Source organism: Trachurus japonicus, chromosome 5, assembly GCF_045865225.1.
Source record: "Trachurus japonicus isolate A0001 chromosome 5, Traja_1.0".
Taxonomy (NCBI): domain Eukaryota; kingdom Metazoa; phylum Chordata; class Actinopteri; order Carangiformes; family Carangidae; genus Trachurus; species Trachurus japonicus.
In genome coordinates, this window is record NC_140911.1 from 18,877,756 (window position 1) to 18,897,124 (window position 19,369).

A 19,369-nucleotide genomic window follows, 5' to 3' on the forward strand; every position below is an offset into this window, starting at 1 on the left:
GCCTGAAGCTGGTGTTCAGTCACTGACACACATCTTTGAATCTGAAGCTTCTGGTCACAGCTGATGCCTCCTGAAGGTGACTGAGTGGTACTTCAGTGTGTGCTGCTGCCCTCCTGTGGTCCATCTCTGAAGCTTGCTTACAGTACATGTTACATAATGTGACCGCTCAGCTGAGATGATTGGGTTTTTTACACCAGTAAATGAGGACAGACTTTGGTTAGTGAGCTGTGTATGATGTGCAGGTTCTCCCTTAAAGCCAGACGTGTTTCCTCACAGTGGATTAACATATCACAAACCATCTCACAATGAAAACATTACAGTAACAGTAGGGTTTTTGTAATGAGACCTTTGACACCACAAGCCTTAACTTGTCCCTCCCTCACTGTCGTCTCTCCCTCCTCCTGAGGTCTTCTGGTCCTCGCTGCCCCCTGGTGTGGCAGAGAGAACAGTAGGTGCACTGAGGATTTGTTTTTATTCTACTCACTGTTGCATGATTATAATGTGTGCACTGCATGTCTGCATGTCTGCATGTCTGCATGTCTGCACGGAGACAGTTTGGGTTTTTTGTGGGACTGTCATGATTTAAAATGTGAGTTTTAGGACATAAGAAGAGATCTGAGAGGATATTTAAGGACTGAGAGCTAGTGGGAAACTGAGTAGATCATTAAAAACATTTTATGTCTGCTGCTGATTATGTCACCAACAGCAGTGTTCTCTCCAAGTTAATGAATCAAGTGACTCAAGCAGGTGGGTTTGAACCAGACAGAATGATAAAAAGAACATTTTACAAACTCAAGTCAAGTGCAGGTTATTTATGAAGTATTATCTCAAGTCTTACTCTGACTGTGCCTGTTTCTTGACCCTTAAGAGACAAGTGCAGGGAGTCTCTGCACTTCCTCATAAAGGACTACCGTGGCCCTGAGAGCTCAACACACTGTAACTTCAGAAGAACACATGCAAATAGACAAACATGCTGCAGCTTTATAAAACATTGTTATAAATAAGACAACAAAAAGACTAACAAACACAATACAACACAACATAAGTGTTTCCAGGGAACAGGTTTTAAATAATCCCACCAGGTTCTTCACTTATTCCCTTTTTGAAGTTACACATGTGCTCAGTTAGGATAAGGCTTCCCCACTCCACCTACAATCTTTCCAATGGAGAGACTTAAGTTGTGTTGTTAGACTGAGGATTTGTTTATCTGCACATGTTTTCTTACGATGCAATGCTTCTAACTCTGAGAAGACTGAGCCTGATGTCTTCACTGTCATGCTTTTTCATTGCATGAGGGGATGAAGTTGTGCTGATGAAGATGATGAAGATGTTGGAGTCTGAGCTGATTTACTGATGTGCTGTCTGTCTTGCCTCTGTGTCCCTCTGCAGGTTTGGTTGGAGGAGGAGGAGGAGGAAGAGGAGGGTGAGGAGGGAGAGCTGAAGGGTGCCGTTGTGTTTTGCATGCAGGCCGAGCACGCTGGGACCAGGACGTACTACTTCAGCGCAGACAGCCATGAGGAGCAGGAGGAGTGGATCACAGCCATGAACGAGGCTGCACAGGTCAACGTCCAGCAAACACAGAGGTAACGACCGCATACATGATGAGACACACCGTACAGGGCACACAGTTACACAGTACTTATGGTACACACAGACACACAGTACATACAGTACAGTGCAACCCAGTTACAATATAGGGGATTTGAAAGTTAAACTCTACTGCCATCTGTTGGTTGTATTAGGAATGACACTGCAAATGGCAGCAGGACACAGCACCGTTAGAAATGCAATTTATCCATCTTCCATTTGTTAAACATTTACACCGGATGACTGTAAGAAGACAGACACATGGACGGACAGACCATGGTTTATGTCCATTTTAGATTTGTCAATAGGGATACCAGAGTCACACACCTGTCCAGTGTTTCTTGTCGTTCCCTGAGACAATGTAAAAATGAAATGGAGCTGAAGGGCAGCAATGGATCATTTGGTTCATCTGGTCTCATTAGAAGGAGAAACTCTTTTAACACATCTACCTCCTGTGCTGGTCATTCCTCCTGTCTCTTTAATGTTTTACTGTCTGTGTTTCCCTCAACAGAACGAGCTCAGAAACCCCAGCTGATCTCAACCACACCATGGTGACCAACGCCCCGGACCCCCAGCAGCATCCACACACACAAACCCACAATGAAACTGACAGTGACCCCCCCACACACCCTAAGGTTAACGGTGTAGGCCTGGAGACTCCTCCCTCGTCTACTCCCCGCTCCGACCTGGGGGGAAAAAAGAACGACAGAAGACGGGCAGAGGGTGAAGACGAGGGGGGAGGACCAGGTCCCGACCCAGCCCCCCATCTAAATCATCATCCTAATGGTTGGGCCAACCACGGCCCCAACAACGTCATGTCCAACAACAGCAATAGCAAACAGCCTCCGTCCAGGAGTCACAGTGGACACCGTGCCACTCAGGGACACCCCGAGGGGGGCGGTGGTCCGGTGCAGCAGGACCCCAGGGAGCAGCAGGAGAACGTGGTACTGAGGAGGGGCTTTGTGCCCAGGACCGCACCTGAGAGAGTAGCGCAGAGAAAGAGCTCCATGGCCCAGCTGCAGCAGTGGGTCAACCAGCGGCGGGGCATGGCCTCCCAGGAAGACCTCAACAGGTAGATACAATACAGTACAATACAATAAATCTTTATTATCCACCATGGTCGTCTCACCGTACATATAGACAGATGTGTATATTAAAGGAGACATATTCTGCCCCTTTTCCACAAATTAAAATAGTTCCCAGGTGTCTCAAAGACATGTCTGTGACATGCTTCGGTCAAATACCCCAAGGATCAAACATCACAGTTCTTGTCATCCTCTCAAAACAGCCCTGTTCAGAACGGCTGGTTTCAGTGCCTGTCCCTTTAAATGCTCACCCCGCCCCGCCCCCCTTGGTACTCACAGGTAGGGGTGGTATAATGCAAATTCAAAAACTAATGACATGATTGGATGACAACCGAGGGAACAGCTCGTAAAACCACATGGATTTCAGCCTCGGGATCCTGACAATTACAGATTTGTTTTTGTCAATTCTCACATTTTGGGGGCCGGGAGGCAAATCAAACACCCAAATATATGTTAAAGAGCCTTCAAAAAGTAATATTTCCGTAATACATCCCCTTTAAAAATATAAAATCCAAATGGGAATAAAACACAATTAAGGTACACGTTTTCTAAGTACAGTTATGTGTGTTCACTACCTGGTTGATTTGAGGGGGCAGGTGGTATTGGGATGAAATACTTTTTAAACAAACCCTTGGCCAGTGGGACTCTATAGCGCCTCCCAGGCTTGGAGAACACCTGTTTCTCTCTGAGGGTTTTCTTCTCTGTTGGGTTAATCTGTTATTGGGAGTGTGGAGTTGTGATGTTAAAGCTGGAAAAGCCCCATCATGTCTGCTTTAGTGATCAGTGCAATTAAAAATTTGTACAGATTTGACTTTAATTTAATTTAATTTTTTACTTTATTTATTATTTTATTTTTATTACAAAGGTCAACTTAAAACATGTCATTACAAACTAACTCCATAAATGTATAGCTGCTGGTTGAGACACTAACTTCAGCCTGTTTTTTTCAAATTTGTTTCATCACATTTCTCCTTGTGTCCCTCCAGCCCCTCTCGTTACTACACAGTGAACCGGGGGGTACCATCTGACTACTACGGCTACCCCGGTGGCCCCCAGTATGTGGAGGAGTACCCTCTGTACCCACCAGGGGTCCGGCCTGACAGCATCTGCTCCGTCTCTGCCGTTGGGGGGTACGACCGACGATGGACCGTGGAGGAGAAGCGCCACTCGCTGAGGGACGGACCCCATCAGCTGTACGGACCCCCGATGTCCAGGGACTCCTGGGGGCCGCAATACTACAGTGGGATGGAGACATCCATGAGGCGGCTGTCCATACAGCCGCGCTCCAGGTCTGTGCCCCGGTCGCCGTCCTCGTCATCGGGGGGACCCTACTCCCCCGTGCCCCCCAACTTTGCCTCCCCAGCTCGGTCCCTGTCTGCCCGTTTTGACCGGTTCCCTGGGAGGATGAGGGACGACATGATCTACGCCGATCCATCGGTCTACAGCCTGAGGCGGTCTCTCAGCTCACCCAAGGTCAGTGGATGCATGTGTGTGTTTGTGCGTTTGTGGAGCGTCTTAAGTCTGTTTAAACAGTTTAAACTTATTATTAACATCTCGCATCATGTTTAAGAGCCTGGAGTAAAGGTTTGTAAATGACCTCATGCAACAGATTGTCAGTCATTGTGTGTGAAAGTAGTGAAAGCTGATGTTTGTCTCCGTGTTCAACTTTACTCCATCCTAACACTTTCACTCATTCTGATCTCCATTCTTCCTCCTGTCCTTGATTCCTTTCCTACCTACCAACCCTCCTTCCTTCCTTCCTTCCTTCCTTCAGTACGACTACCCTGGTGACAGGAGGTCCTTAAGCCAAGGATTGTACCATCATAACTATCCTGTTTCCCCCTCCATCCACAGTAAAATGGTATGTGCCACTGATGTGCAATACACAGAGTCACACAGTCACACAGTCACACTCACGCAGTCAGTGTAGTGGCATGTGTAGCTTTGCTGTGCAGCTGCATACAGCTGTGTGGTTTCTCCTTCACACCTATCCTCTGTTGACCTGTCCTAACCCTTTTTACATCTGATGATCTGTTCACCGCTGGAGCCATTCTTGCGTGTGTCTGTCTGTTTGTGCGTCTTTGTGTGTGTACAATGTTCAAAATCGAGACCTTTATGGAGTCCCCCAAGCATCTAAGTTCAGTGTCATGGGAGATACATGCCAAAAATATAATGTAGCCTAGAGGTGGAGCAGTCTTTCTTTTCTTTTTTTTTAACCAGTAAATAGAACCCATAGACCCAATAAGAGGAAGACTTAAAACAAGCCAAACCTGAAAGTTTTGTTAGATCTTGTTATCAGGTGTTGGAAGGTGTTGGCAGATAATGCCGGATATAGTATAGCTGCAGATATTAGAAGCTAGTAAATATTGGCAGATATGCAGATAGTAATGTAGCGTGATGTTAGCTGACAGATGTTGACATAAGCCAGTAGATATTGCCAGATATAAGTGGATAGCAGACAGCTGGGTGCATTGTTTAGCTGATGTTAACCAATGTTTCCAGTTAGTATAGGTCTATATGAGATCTTAGCAGGTGTGAGTAGATGTTGGCAGAAGCCAGTATTGCCAGATATAAGCAGCAGATAGGGTATGTGTGTTAGCAGGTGCTCTGAGATAGATCCAAGATAGGCCTCGTAGCATGTGTGTGTCCTCCATGGGCATCCAGTGTGATTGGGTGTGTGGTGCTTTGCTGCAGTGTCTCTGAGCCATCCGTCTGTACTATGTGTATGTTTGTCTGCTTTCATGTGTGCTACTGCTGCTTGGCTCAGGAGGACATATTAGACCTTCAGCTCCAGCGCAACCTGGACTACCTAGACCAGCAGGTAGGGACACAGACACATAACACAACGTGAACCCCCTACCCCTCCTACCTCCCCCACCCCTGTGACCTACCCCCCCCATGTGTCACCTATATGATGCTCATCTGTGAGTTAGCTGTGAAGACACATTGTTAACTTGGCTTCGGTGTATTTCCTCAAGTTTGCTGTGAGGTGTCTGTAATTGTGAGCTGAATCCTCAGGTGCTGGAGGGAAACCGTCTAATTGGCTCAGTTACCAGAATGGTGGAGCGCTCGTCCTCATCAGCAAAGCTCTGTATTCAAGTAAGAGAGGAGAGAGCAGCACAGGGAGGCAGGCTTCAGCCGCAGCACCAGCACTGCTGCTGTGACACTTAACTAGTCAAACAGCTGGACTCTCTTAGACTTTGGGACTTGTCCAGTTCAGTCCAGTTTGCCTGGATATAGACCTCTAACAGACCAGATGTTCCACACCTGTCCAAGCCTGCCTCTCTCTTCTTGTCTCGTTTTGCATGTGGTCCACACTGTTGTTGTCCATCATGTCATCAATCCAGCTATGGGTCAGGGTCAGAGGGGTGTCTGCTCATGTATGTGAGGGTCTCTCGCTGGGATATCGATTTTCCCTGACCACTCCCAACACTGACACATCGTAACGTCTGTCAGCAGTTGTTTGCTGAGGTCTCCCCCACACAGAGACCCTTGCAGTCAAACCCCAATTAGGGCACAACGTGCTTCCCCTTTATTGCAAAAACAGTTCACTCATGAACTGTTTGTGTTTTTGGAAATTGTATTTCATATCGTGCAGACTTCAGACACACCATGGTGCGGTCTGAAGTGGGGTCAGCCTCGCCCCAGCTCCATCCCACTGTCACGTGTTTGCTGTCTGGACTTGATGAATCAGGGAAAATGAGACACACTCTAGGACAGCACATCAGCACTGAGGCCTGAAGATCCCTCACCAATAACACCAGCCCCTCACCGGTCCTGACCAGTGTGACAACAGCTCTGATTTGTGTTACCAGTAAATCAATGACAAATTATTTATTTAGAAGTCACAGCCATAAACTCGTGTTCATCATCATGTCCCAGGTGTCTGGTGATGACTGGTCTCAGACATCGCTGTTTATCTCCATCATATTCCATGTGGATGTTACAGTTGTGTTCAGTGTGTGTGTGTGTGTGTGTGTTTGTGTGTGTGTGTGTGTGTCCTGGGGAGGTGACAACCTTCAGTTACTTATAGCCACACTCCCAAGATGTTTCTGTCACATTTACAGATGTGGTAATGATCAGGTATTCATTATCAGAATCAATATCTGTTTGCGGACAGTTACTGTGTTTACACAGAAATTGTCCTGACACTCCTCAGAATGAAGAACAGGAGCACCTGGTGTCTGAGCTGTCTGACTTATGATGGTGATCGTGATGACAATGAGGAGGAGGATGAGGATGATGATGATGTTGTTTGTTTTCACAGGTACCTCCGTTCCATGATGTCTACAGAGGAGAGCTGCACCCCACGCTGAAGCTCAATGAGATTGAAACCAGTGTAAGAGGCTCAATACTGCACATTAGAAACAGACAAACAATAACAATGACTCTGATCCTTCCACCCGCATTTTAATACATGGAAGACGTATGCGGACACACAGTCATGCATCTAAATGTGTACATCTGCATCCAAATTCTCTCTGTCCTGTCTGAAATAGAAACTCCTGGGCCGGCTGTGTGAGCAAAACCGGGTTCTGAAAGACCATGAGGCAGTGGTCCACAGACTGAGGATGGACAAGGTACGTCACCCTGCTTATGCTGTTACATCAGGTGTTATTGATGCTGCTTCACAATCACCATGAAACTAGAAACGTCTAATGCTATGTAATGAATCCTGTCTGTGATGATGCTTACCGTTCCCAGGACAGCCTAGAGGAGGCATTAGTGGCCACTCACCAGGAGATGGAGCTGTACCATAACCAGCCTCTGGCCATGGAGAAGCTGCAATTCAAGAAAGAGTCTCTGCAGAACCAGCTGATCAACATCAGGGGAGAGCTGTCCCAGGCCTCCAGTGTAAGAACATCTGTCTGTTGTTTATTAAATCAAATCAAATAAACTTTATCGTCCCTACAGGGAAATTTGTCTCAGGCACACAGTGCTGCAGGCATAGAAAAAAAAAACATATGGAAAAACATGCAAACAATATTAGACACAGTGGACAGTGTTAAAAGGGGGACAGAATAGACCATTGGCATCTGAGACATGATCATTGTTCAGTTGGTGCAAGTTGCTTTACTTAGGAATCATAATAATAATAGGCCTTACTAATTAGTACTTACTAATTTAAATCTGATTAAAGAATAAAAACAAGAACCCAAGTGCAAAGTGCCACAGTTCTAATTAACAGAATGTAATGTGTAATCACTCCCTTCATCCCACTGTGATGTAACATTCATGTTGTAACAATGTGTCCATAGTGATGTGAGAGCATGTTGTAACAGTGGATGAGATAAGATGAGCTGTTTTTGTCTTTCAGGCTTTGACCACTACTCGTATGGAGTTTGAAGCATTGGAGGACGAGGCCAATGCCATCCACGGAGATCTGTGGGAGCAGCTTAATGCAGGAGGACAGGTAAAAGACACCTGCCTCATTAGTACGGTGGCCCTCTGAGCTCAACATGATGAAAATTAAAAAACGGCATGGCCCTGTAAGTCTGCGTGTGACCCCTGACAGAGACTTATCATCTTCCTCTCTCTTACCTCTTTTTCTGCCCGGGGGTTTTGCAGAGTGAACTGGTCCGAAGACACATCCAGAAGGAGTTCTGGAGAGTCCAGGACGTTTTAGAGGGACTACACAAGAACAACTCTTCCAGAGGCACTGACACAGCCAAGCACAGAGGTGAACACAAAGAAATGGTCTACTTTAATCACTAATGTCTCTGTTGTGTATATTCTAACACCCTCCCCCTCTGTCTCTCCTGCAGTGGCCAGCGGTGCTTCAGGCTCCTTTAGCACCAATAGTCCAGCCAGTCCCCTGAGCTCAGTAAGCCTCACCAGCCCGCTCAGCCCCTTCTCCCCAGTGCCCGGCTCCCAGGCCTCCCCCACCAAACAGCTGGGCCCGGAGGTAAGCACCGGACACACCCAGCTGGGGCCTGACCCCAACCCAAAACCTGTGTATTCAGACTCTAGAACTAACCCTGAAGTGCGTAGAAGATCGAGCCCTAAACCCCGTCCCAGGTCTTGTGTAGTGCCTCATTTCAAAGCTGACCCCAAGCCCAGGTGTAGACCCAAGAGTTACACTGAGTCTGACACAGGCCTGCACACAGAACATGTAAATTACTATAGCAGCGACAACTATGAGCACACCGGTCCCCAGTCCTATCATGCTTTTCAAAATCACCGGGAGTCCCTGGGTAGACTAGACCCTGTGATAGAGGAGGTAGACCAAAACATGAACCACAGAACCAGCTCAGACTCTGACCAGCTTGTAAATCCAGAAAAAGCCAGAGCAGAAGAACAGATTTGTCTTCTCCAGGTACAATACCGAGACTCCAGATACACCAGTCATCATCAAGGCCCAGTCCAGGTCCGCCCTGTCAGCTGGTCCTCAAACAGCTGCATCCAGGAGGTCAGAATTGGTCTTAGAAAAGATGTTTATCCAGACTCTCATCAGTCTCAGCCCTCAGTAAGAGACCATGGTGGCGTCAGAAACCAGTCCTCCAACAGACACTGGTCTGTGCCCGAATCCCAGATCCTGCTTCTCCAAAACTCAGACTGTCAGACTGATGTATCACTAAATTACGCTCCAGATCTTCATGTACGCTCAACCCCTTGTTGTAAAGGTGTTAGCCCGGACACGCCGCAGCAGCCACCGAGTCATGGTGGTCCAGGTATGAGACCGCTGACTTACCCCAACAGTCAGGGGACCCTCGATATTTCAGATTCAGTGATCAGTACTCTGACACAGTCTGACTCACCCAAGAACCACTCAGGTAGAGTGTTCATGCAGAGCCATCTTTAAAGACTGTGACCTCCACAGTTACCAGCATCATCATCCCCATCATCCTCATTATTATCATCATCATCAAATTTAACACTGAAAAAAAAAAACAGGAACAATATTTCCCCCCAGATTATAATCAACACACATAATTAGTGGTCTGAACCTGTCCCTGTATGTAAATGGTCCTTTTAGATGCTGGTCTAGCCTCTGAGGAGTCTGAGCTCCTATCCTATCACACAGAAGGACTAATCATCTGTGGCTCTGTAGTTTCAGTCTGACTCTGAGAAATTTACATAGTAAACAGTTAATACAGTCAATGTGAGGTAGAGTCCAGCTGAGGCCTCGTGGTCGTGGTCCCTGAGAGGCAGATCAGAAAACTCCACACGTCTGAGCTGAACCTGTAAACGACGTCAGTTCTTAATAGAAACAGAAGGCTCAGGTATAGTGGGCGGTCAGAGTCTGTCTAACTGGACCCCTCCGGCATTTTCACATCTAACTCCTTAACATGGGATCAAGACCCCATTCCACGTAATCATTCCCATGATCCTCTCTGCTCTGCACTTTGCCTGGCTTTTATCAGTCCTCCTGATGTGCAGCACTCTCTCTTCCTCCTGTCCCTTTCTCCTTCTTCCCTTCCTTCCTTCCTTCCTTCCTCCCTCCCTCCCTACCTCTCCTGGCCTTATGGTAATCTAGGAAAGTGTTCCCCCAAGGCCTCCCCTCCCCAGGGCCTATTACCCTTTGGAGCCCTCCCCCGCCTCCCCTACCTCTCCTCCCTCCGTACCCCCCCTGCCCTTTGACAGCACCGCCTGGCTACGCAGCTTGGGCCTTGACGACGGTTACCTCGATGGTGAAGATCCTCGTGTCAGAAAGGTATTTGGGTGTCTCCCCCCCTCCATGTGGTCCTGACTGTTGTCCAGTGTCGTCATGTCAGAACATCATACCAAACCTTGTAGCTCACCAGAGACCGTCCTCCGCTCCGTCATCGCTTCAAACCTCTTCATACTGTGTATCACACTGTCTCCATCAGCTGTCTCTGACCTCCCACAGACCTTGTTCCAGACATGGCTGCTCAATCTTTGCTCTTTTTAAAGCCTCTAGCTCAAAATCTGTATGTGTATATCTAAAGTGTTGTTTTGTACCTAAACCCAGACTGCACTGCCAGCGCTTGTGAGCCAGTACTGCACTGACTCAGTGAAACACAGTGACATGGTGGTACAGTAACATATCAGTGAGTGACGGATGCGTCATGTGACCTCAAGGTCTGTGTGGAGAAGTTCTCCAGAAGATCTCAGGGTCTTTTCTGGACTCTGTGGTCCCTCTGGTCACCGAGACCAGGTGATACTGGTGTGAAGCATCACTGCCGTTGATGCTGGTCATGTTTAACTCCTGCTGTGACAAGTAGACCAGGTGTTTTTAACGCAACATCTCTGAACACATGATGCATCAGCTGATGCATCGGTCTCATCTGTTAACCTGACACATTCCCTCAATCTGTAATGTGGATGACATGAGATTAATGTCAGTCTTCTGTGTTACAGGCCAAGTATGGAGAACAAAACATGAATGAGATGCAGGACCAGCTCCAGGAGAGGCAGTCTGTTATGAATAAAGGTACAACAACTTCAGATCACATTTTTCTCAGCTGGTGAACTTCTGACCCTGATGGAGGATTTCTGTGCCGTGACAGTGATTACATCCACAGAGATTGGCAGGATGTGGACACAGCTCTGAGAATCGAGCCCCCTCGTCTTCCCAAGCTTCTCATCATATGTCCTGTACACTCTTTTACAGTTGGCATTGTTCCTCCAAGAACCAAGTCCCCCACAGATGAAACACACAGCAGCTCTACTCGAATGTCCCGACACAATGGAAGAGTGCCTAATGGACTCTCCAGGGTAAGTTGACCTAAACCTCATGTCAGTCCTACCCAAATGTCTTAACCACAGCACTACAATGATCTGTAACCTCAGCCCTCAAACAAAACCATCTGTACTCAGACTGTAGGAGACCCAGTCCTGGTTTGACAGCACAGATCACTTTGTCTTATTGTCATAAGACAATAAAGGCATTTACCACAGCCCTGACCTGGTATTAACATCTATCTTGGGTGATCCGATCACGTAATGATCATCAGAAAAAAGTTGTGTAAATACACAAGTATCAGTGTCACTAATCAAGACTGAACAACATTTCATACACAGTGGCTCATACACGGTTACAGTAGACATTAGCTGTGTCACGTTCAGGGGCCACATCCATAGAGGTCACGGTCTAAAAAGGTGTAGCCATTTTAAGTCGTTGCAGAAAGTGATGGCTGAACCAAATGAGATGTCTTGTCTATAGATCATTTTCACTCAACAGTTGTAAAGTCTGGCTCCTGTCTCCTAGCAGACCTTGACAGAGACTCTTTAAGGCCCTCTCTTCAACAGTTTCACTGGCAGCTGTTGAACTGAGATGAAATACCTCCATTCAACAATTTGTTTCCAGAATAGTGGGTTCTTTGTGGTTCTTTCTTGTCCAAGAATCATTTGCACCTTTGTTGCATATGAAAAGAGGGATGGGTTTGAGGGAAATCAAGAACACACTTATAATGTTTGATTGTTTCCAATAATGTATCCTGTGTCTTATTAGTTTGTTTATATCATTAGAAAACAGCAGGACCAGAACCTCAGAGAGCAACTTGGTTTTTCCGACTGTTGTGTGCCCTCCTGAGTTAAAATGTCTATGTGCTGCCTCTGTCTCAGGAGCGTCCGAAGAGCGCTGTGTTTCCTGCAGAGGTGAAGTCCAAGATGAGTGTAGAGGAGCAGAACGAGCGAATCCGCCGCAACCAGAGCAGCTCTGTGAGGGACAAGAGGCGGAGTCTAAACCTGTCAGGTGGCCAGTCTCCAGCCAACTACAGAGTGGTAGGATCGACCATGGTATGACTGTGTTGTAGAATGCAAACATGTGCTGATAGTCTAGATGTTCACCTGACCTGATTACTCTTCAAATAATGATACTTGCTCATCATTGTATCATAAAACAGGTAGCATCAATCAAACATTTCATACAGGAAGCAGCTTAAAGTCACACACACCTTAGAGACACACACTCACCCTCCATCATGTACAACAAACACAACTGCCAAGTGGATGACTTACTCTATCCTTCAGCTAGAGTGTTCGGTGTCTATGAATCCAGCAGATTTTAACACTCTATCTGTTTGTGCATCTGTGTGTGTGTGTGTGTGTGTGGGCAGGTTCGCAGGCGGCTCACAGCTCATGAGATTGACATCAAGGACCTGGAGGCGGCGGTTCGAGGTCCAGGTCAGGAATCACCTCGGGAGGAAATTGCTCGTCTCCGACGGTTACGGGCTGAACCAGATCGTTATGACCTGGACATTGGCGCAGAGGTGAGTCATCTGACACGCCACCTCCTCACTCTGCTCTCACATCCTCCACATGTCTGCTCTTGTAGACAGATGAGTAATCCTGAGCTCCAGCTCTACAGCACTGAGAGTAGATTAACTAACGATGTGATGACGGCTCGCCCCAGAGACAAGTGGGGTAGAAAGTGGTGATAGTTACAGGCTATATTTATTTACCTGTGAGCATTGTGTGTGCCGTGTGTTGTAGCTGATGGCTCCTGAGAAAGTCCTGATCCCGGAGCGGTACGTGGCTGTGGAGGACAGCACTCCTCTGAGCCCCGAGGAGCAGAAGGAGAAGCAGAAGAAACTTGAGCGCATCAAGACGCTCATCGCCAAGTCCAAGTGGGTCTGATTTTGTTTTTGTGCTGCGCCACTGGATCTCCATGTTTTGTCTGAACCACACTGTGTGTTCATTGTGACTTATCTGAACGCATCCTTTTTCCCGTCCGTCAGCTTACAGAACATGGTTCCCGTCCTGGACGGCCCGGTGGAGGGCGGAGCTCCTGGCTCCTCCCAGCAGCAGCTGCAGGAACAGGAGAAGAGGATCGAGATCTCCTGTGCTCTGGCTGCTGAGGCGTCGCGACGCAGCCGCATCCTCTCCGGTGAGGAGACGGTCCGCAAGACTGCCCAGCAATTACACAACACCATCAATAGCATCAACACAACACCATAAACACAACAGCAACATCGACACAACTCCATCAACAGCATCAACTCGAGAAAACAATATCAACGATACAAAACCATCAACAACACAACACCATCAACTCAACGTCATTAACATAACAACACAACATAGGCCAGTGGTTCTCAACTGGTGGGTCGGGACCCAAAAGTGGGTCTAGACCCGTTCTGGACGGGTCGCGGACAGCTGGTCAAAAAAGTAAATAATATTTAATGCACATCTGATGTTGGACATGTCTTTTATTTTGATAAATAACTTATATTGAAAGGCACGGGTCACGTGAACACATGCAGTTGTAATGCTCCTCCTCACTTTCTTATTATTTGCTCTGAATGCAAAGATATCAGTTTCTTATTAATGTGGCCTGAATGCAGTGAATCTTGTTTTGTTTTGTGGGTCTTTATTTTGTGCAATTTGATATTTATTCACTTTTGTGAACATGCTCTGAATGCAGAGATGCATTCGAAGTCAAATATATCGTTTTGTTGGTCTCCATTTTGTGCAGTTTGATATTTTTTTATTCACTTCCGTACATGCAGTTGTCATGGTAACTCCTCAGTTTCATCCATGTGCTCTGAAATGCACTTTGCTCAATAAAGAGCAAAATGAGTTTTTAAAGGCTTAAAAAAAATAAATCTTGGTTTGAATTCTATAAAAGTGGGTCGCGACTTAATGACCATGGGACAATGTGGAGCCCAGAGTGAGACTAGTTGAGAACCCCTGACATAGGCGACAACACATCAACAGAAACAGCATCAACACCATTTGCAACACAACACATCGTCAACACAACAACAGACCACCATCCCACTAACCCTCTCTCATGAAGCCGTGTGTGTGTCCTCGGACAGTGAACGTACACCAGAGCACGTGTGACATCCCGCTCATCTTCGTCATGTTAGAGGATGAGGAGTGTGAAGTGGAGCTTTGTTAATGTGAAGCTATGAAGTCCATGATGTGACCATCATTGTGTTCCTTCATCCTCAGCAACAATCACCTCACTCACCACTACAGAATATACAGTGATACCCCTGTCGTTGCCTTGGTGGAGAGGGGCAACAAACCCTCCTAATGGGAAAATACACACACACACACACAGTAGTAACTCATTAAGGCCAACAAAAGCTTTTAAAACCAAACCCACCCCCCTTCACCAACAATCAACCAGGGTAAACACTGATATATGATGATGCAATTGAAGGTGTGCAGTTTATGTTTAGTAGATTTGTGTCACTGCTCTGTTCTGGAGGTCAGAGGGTCACTGTCACAAGACAAGGCAAACACTTGTGTAACCATGTTGACTAAAGTAACCGCTAAACCTCTCACAGTCTAAGCAAAACACATAATGACAAATATTGAGCAAACTGCTCATGAGTGAAGTCAGGGAAAGGGGAGAAAAGATTTGAGGGAGAATTTGAGAGGCTTTCAAAAAAGACAATCATGGTGCTGAGGGTATCGGATTGGATTACACTAAACCTTTTTCTTTTTGTAAGCTAACATTATTTATAACACATGGGCAAAACCCCCTCTCTCAACCACAAGCACAAAACAAACAGGACTGAAACTGTGAGAGATAAAATGGAAAAGGCAGGATACTAAAAAAGTAATCATTTAAATTCAATTAGTCTATGAGGAACTGGGACAGAGATCAGAGTAGTATATATTTAGACACAAATACACACGTTATTTGTTTCTTAGTGCTTAACACAACGGGAGGGGATTTAAGGGACAGAATCAGCTATAGTATATTGTTATGATAATTGCAGAAGTCTGTTTTTATGGTTTTGGGTTTCAGTTGTTTCTCAAACATAAAACATCTGTTATTTCTACAGTTCGATGGCAGTGAAACAATAAGCCACTTTAAATGTTGATGCAGCAAGGAATTGTGGGAGAGTTAGTCTTTATTCCTTTTATAAAGTAAAGTCCAGATGTTTCCTCTGCTGAAAAGGGTAAGGTAGGAAGTATTAAAGCTCCTTTCCTCATTATGTTGAGAAGTGGAGCAGCTCTGGTTTCTTCTGGTGGTCTTAACTTTCCTGTAGGGGGTTAGGGGTTTTTCCCCTGACCCTGAACAAGTGAACAGAAGCAGACCTTCTTCCCAGGTGGGAAGCTCTGGAGCTTCACCTCTGACCTCACCGTTCTCTTCTCATTGGTTGGCTCACTCCTTGTTTTGTTTTGCTCTCCATGTCTCCCTCTGTTCACTCCTCCCACCTCCCTCCATCTCATTCCAGCCCAGTGCGCCCCCAGTCCCCCCACCTCCCCGACCAGCCTGGCCCCTACCCCTTCCTCTGCCGACTTCCCCAACTCCGCCCACATCATGAAGGTGTGAGTCTGACAAGGTGAGTGTCCGTTCACCACAGCACGCCCAGCAGCCCCACCCCCACCCCGTCCTGTCTAGACCCCCCCTCACCTCACAGCTTATGTCAAAGTGATTGTTGTGGTTCTTCGACGTAGGATTGTGTAAGATAATAGTAGATTCACCTGCAGTAGATTCAGATCAGTGCGCTGCCAGTTGGAAAAGGCAGTATATATTATTTTTCCTTTGGTGCCACATTTTCTCACATGCTGCACTACTGGATAAGTTAAGTTAAGTTAAGTGAAGATAATATACGTATATGCATTGCAGCAGGAAAAACCAATAAACAATACACAAAGCAATAAAATCAGTATTTGTCAAAAATATAATATAATATACCTGACAGGATTTATATTACACAGCAGTCGCAGTAGTGCAGCAGGTGAGTGTGTATGTGCACAGCAGCACATCGCTCTGCTGCCTTTTCTAACTGGCAGCCCAACTATCCCTTTAATGATACTATAATATGTGAGACTGAGTCAGTCCTGATGATGACTACCTATGTGGTGTCATTAAACTGACTCAAATTTCACAGGCAAAAGGTTCAAATGTGTGTTTTTTTTTCTTTCTACTAACTGAATCGAACTTCCTGGTTGTTTTTGAGTAAATCCTGCTTTTGCTGTTTAAGTTGTTGTTTAATTAGTCCATCACATCACAACTGGGCAGCGGAGGATGACCATGTGGCTGAGAAACCATGCCCGTCCTGTGAACACATCTCCTGCTGTAGAGTGGCCGTTAACACTGAAGGTGACTCACCCGCTCTGTCTCTGTCCCTGTCCCTGTCCCCTCTGCAGCTCAGGCCCTGGCCGCCGTCAAGTTTGATGGAGCGTCTTTCTGAGGATCCACCGGGCAGACTGAACGATGGAGACGACCCCAGATGAACACTTTAATTTCTGTTACCACCTGAACTGACACCACAAAAGCACCGGCACCTGTCAGAGGAGCAGATTCCAAAACCCAAAGTGAAGCTATCCCACCACCCCGCCCCAGTCAATCCAGCCCCCCCCTCCCCTCAGCCCCTCCTCTGTGTCCTCTGGCACAGAGGTTGGCTGCAGGTCTCCTACCAGCTTGGGGTTGTGTAATATCTCTATATCATTTAGCTCAGGACATGTTTTACAGAGGAGAGATTACAATGAGGTGTCAATAAACTGATGTGAGGCATGCAGAGATCAGTGCATCTACAGAGGACAATGATGAAGGAGGGAGAGAGAGAAAGAGACTGGGATGAAACCAGAGGAAGCTCGACTGAAGTCTCACTGAAACTTGCTCCTGGACTCTAAGAGAGGAGGTGTTCGCCCCCCAACCCCTCAAATACGAGCAAGGATGGGGGGCTTAGACTGAAGATCGTGACCTACTCGCCATCCCAGACCTCCACCCCGTCCCTGTCCCCTCGTGTTTCAGTTGCATAATGAGAGTAATTCATATGATTCCGAAACCTCCACCACCTGCGGCCGCTGAGCAGCTGGTGTTACTGGTTCAGGCCTGTGGTGGAGCTGGTCTCAGAATCAGCCCAGTGAATGTCACGTTGTTGGAAAAGTATGTTGGACACGTGTGTATCAGTGGTTTCTGTATGTGGAATTAAAAGTGACCTTAGAGTCTGTGAGGACGAAGAGTTAATGATGCAGTCATGTGACAGGATTAATTACTGGAGCATACCCCCGTGACATCATCATCAGTGCCATAGTCTGACACATCGTCAGTCAGTGATCATGTGATTCGTGTCACAACATGCACAGTTTGAATCTGGAGGAGACGCAGTGATCAGTGGGTCAAAGGTCAAAGCTACACACACACACACACACACACACAGGAAGTAATGGGATGTTACTGCCCCCTGCTGGTCGTTCACATTCAGCATTTAATGAACATCAACTTTATCACAAATCGCCAGAAATAATGAATCTTCAACCTTTACCTCTTCATTGTGACCTCCTGATTAAAGTCTGTGCACGACCTTACACACACAAATGCACACATACCCCTCCCTCCCCTGTCTCATCTGTGTGTTCATCATGTTTTTGTGCCCGTCCCCTCAGTGTGTGTATAGAGAGCTGTTGTACTCAGAGACAGTGTGTTACAGGAAGACAGACTTTTACTCTGAAAGGAAAACGACTCACAAAGCAAAAACAGCCGAGGACTTCAGAGAAACGTCTATTTTTTCTTGTGTTACGTTTTTTAAGAAAGGGAATACGTTCACAGAGGCAGTACTTATTTTTTTAGACGTCCAGTCGACAGGTGGAATTTTTACACACAGAGGTTTTTCACAGACGACACTTTGTGTTCACGTTGCGGCTCTCGAAGACAGAACGCATATTTTTGGATTCTCTGGGATCTGACCTGTTAGAAACCAACTGGTGGTGTCTGATATTTGATACTAGATGTAGCATTTGTGATGATGACAATACAGAATATATACATTCTATACATTGGCCAGTGTACATACTGTTTTGGATCAGTGAACCTGACTCTTACATGTAACCACTGCTACTTTGGGGACATAGACAAACTGCTTGAACTATGCAAACGATAAAAGACAAATAATACGCTTGCTTTCAGAAATAAATCTGCAATAAAGTGAATGTATAACAAATACTATGTTTCTATATATGCTTCTGAATCATCACAGTGTCTGCAACGATGATGACATATTCACTGCTGTTGTTTTAATCCACCTGATGATGATCATAATGATGATGATGATGATGATGATGATGAAGTTCACTGCCAAAAGTCTCCTGAGGTCACATGTGCAGACCGCCCTTCACCTGCAGGCCCCCGATGATGCTCTATAGTCTTTGTTATATCAAAGTGTATGTGATGAATAAAGAGCAGAAACACACACAGACTGGATTCTTTCAGCTCAAAGCTGACAGGAGGAGGAAGAGGAGGAGGAGGAGGAAGACATTGTGTCTGTGTCACATAGTCCAGAGAATCCTACACACACATAACATGAGATACATTACGTTGTTAAGTCATGTTATGTCCTGGAATCACCAGAATGTGGTATGTTATGATCAATGGACACATTACAAGCCAGTGTTATGTTAACAGTCAAGTCGACAACATAAAATAACTTCAAGGCACTTTACATAGAGAATGTGTAGACCTTCTCCTCACAATAGTATTTACAGAGACCCAAAAGATCCCACCAAATGGTAACAGTGGGGAAGAAAAACTTCCTTTTGGGAGGCAGAAATTTGACCGGCAGCAAAAGTTGGTCCACAGTTGCAGAATTTGGACTCTAGTGCTACTGTAGCTGGAGATGGGGCATTCATTCACACTACTAACACACATATCCACCCATCCATCAGCTCTATCTGGCCTATATCATGGAAAACAATCTGAGAATCATCAGTAAACTTAGTCTGATTGTCTTTGGACTGTCAAGTGAAGCCAGAAAAGACCACTACACACTTTTGTTAGTGAAAGCTGTGTTTGACAACAGTTTTATGGCACGTATGTTTAACAA

At 46.2% G+C, this 19,369-nt stretch overlaps 1 protein-coding gene across 19 annotated transcripts in view; it reads left to right on the plus strand.

Annotated features, from left to right (window-relative positions):
* Positions 1–18,739, plus strand: part of plekha6 (pleckstrin homology domain containing A6) — a 77,332-nt gene extending 58,593 nt beyond the window's left edge. For 3 of the 19 annotated variants that reach the window (XM_085776641.1, XM_085776649.1, XM_085776637.1), the window contains 21 exons: positions 1,390–1,583; positions 2,099–2,659; positions 3,659–4,145; positions 4,447–4,533; positions 5,440–5,493; positions 5,691–5,771; positions 6,940–7,011; positions 7,172–7,252; positions 7,377–7,526; positions 7,990–8,085; positions 8,241–8,352; positions 8,438–8,577; positions 10,150–10,326; positions 10,995–11,067; positions 11,248–11,351; positions 12,201–12,359; positions 12,695–12,847; positions 13,071–13,204; positions 13,316–13,464; positions 15,776–15,883; positions 16,695–18,739. In XM_085776641.1, the coding sequence (XP_085632767.1) occupies positions 1,390–1,583; positions 2,099–2,659; positions 3,659–4,145; positions 4,447–4,533; positions 5,440–5,493; positions 5,691–5,771; positions 6,940–7,011; positions 7,172–7,252; positions 7,377–7,526; positions 7,990–8,085; positions 8,241–8,352; positions 8,438–8,577; positions 10,150–10,326; positions 10,995–11,067; positions 11,248–11,351; positions 12,201–12,359; positions 12,695–12,847; positions 13,071–13,204; positions 13,316–13,464; positions 15,776–15,873 (3,162 nt within the window). In that variant the 3' untranslated portion in view covers positions 15,874–15,883; positions 16,695–18,739. The remainder of the gene's footprint in view (positions 1–1,389; positions 1,584–2,098; positions 2,660–3,658; positions 4,146–4,446; positions 4,534–5,439; positions 5,494–5,690; positions 5,772–6,939; positions 7,012–7,171; positions 7,253–7,376; positions 7,527–7,989; positions 8,086–8,240; positions 8,353–8,437; positions 8,578–10,149; positions 10,327–10,994; positions 11,068–11,247; positions 11,352–12,200; positions 12,360–12,694; positions 12,848–13,070; positions 13,205–13,315; positions 13,465–15,775; positions 15,884–16,694) is intronic. The other 16 variants (XM_085776657.1, XM_085776653.1, XM_085776658.1 and 13 more) reach the window with 14 other exon arrangements.
* Positions 18,740–19,369: the final 630 nt, after the last annotated feature.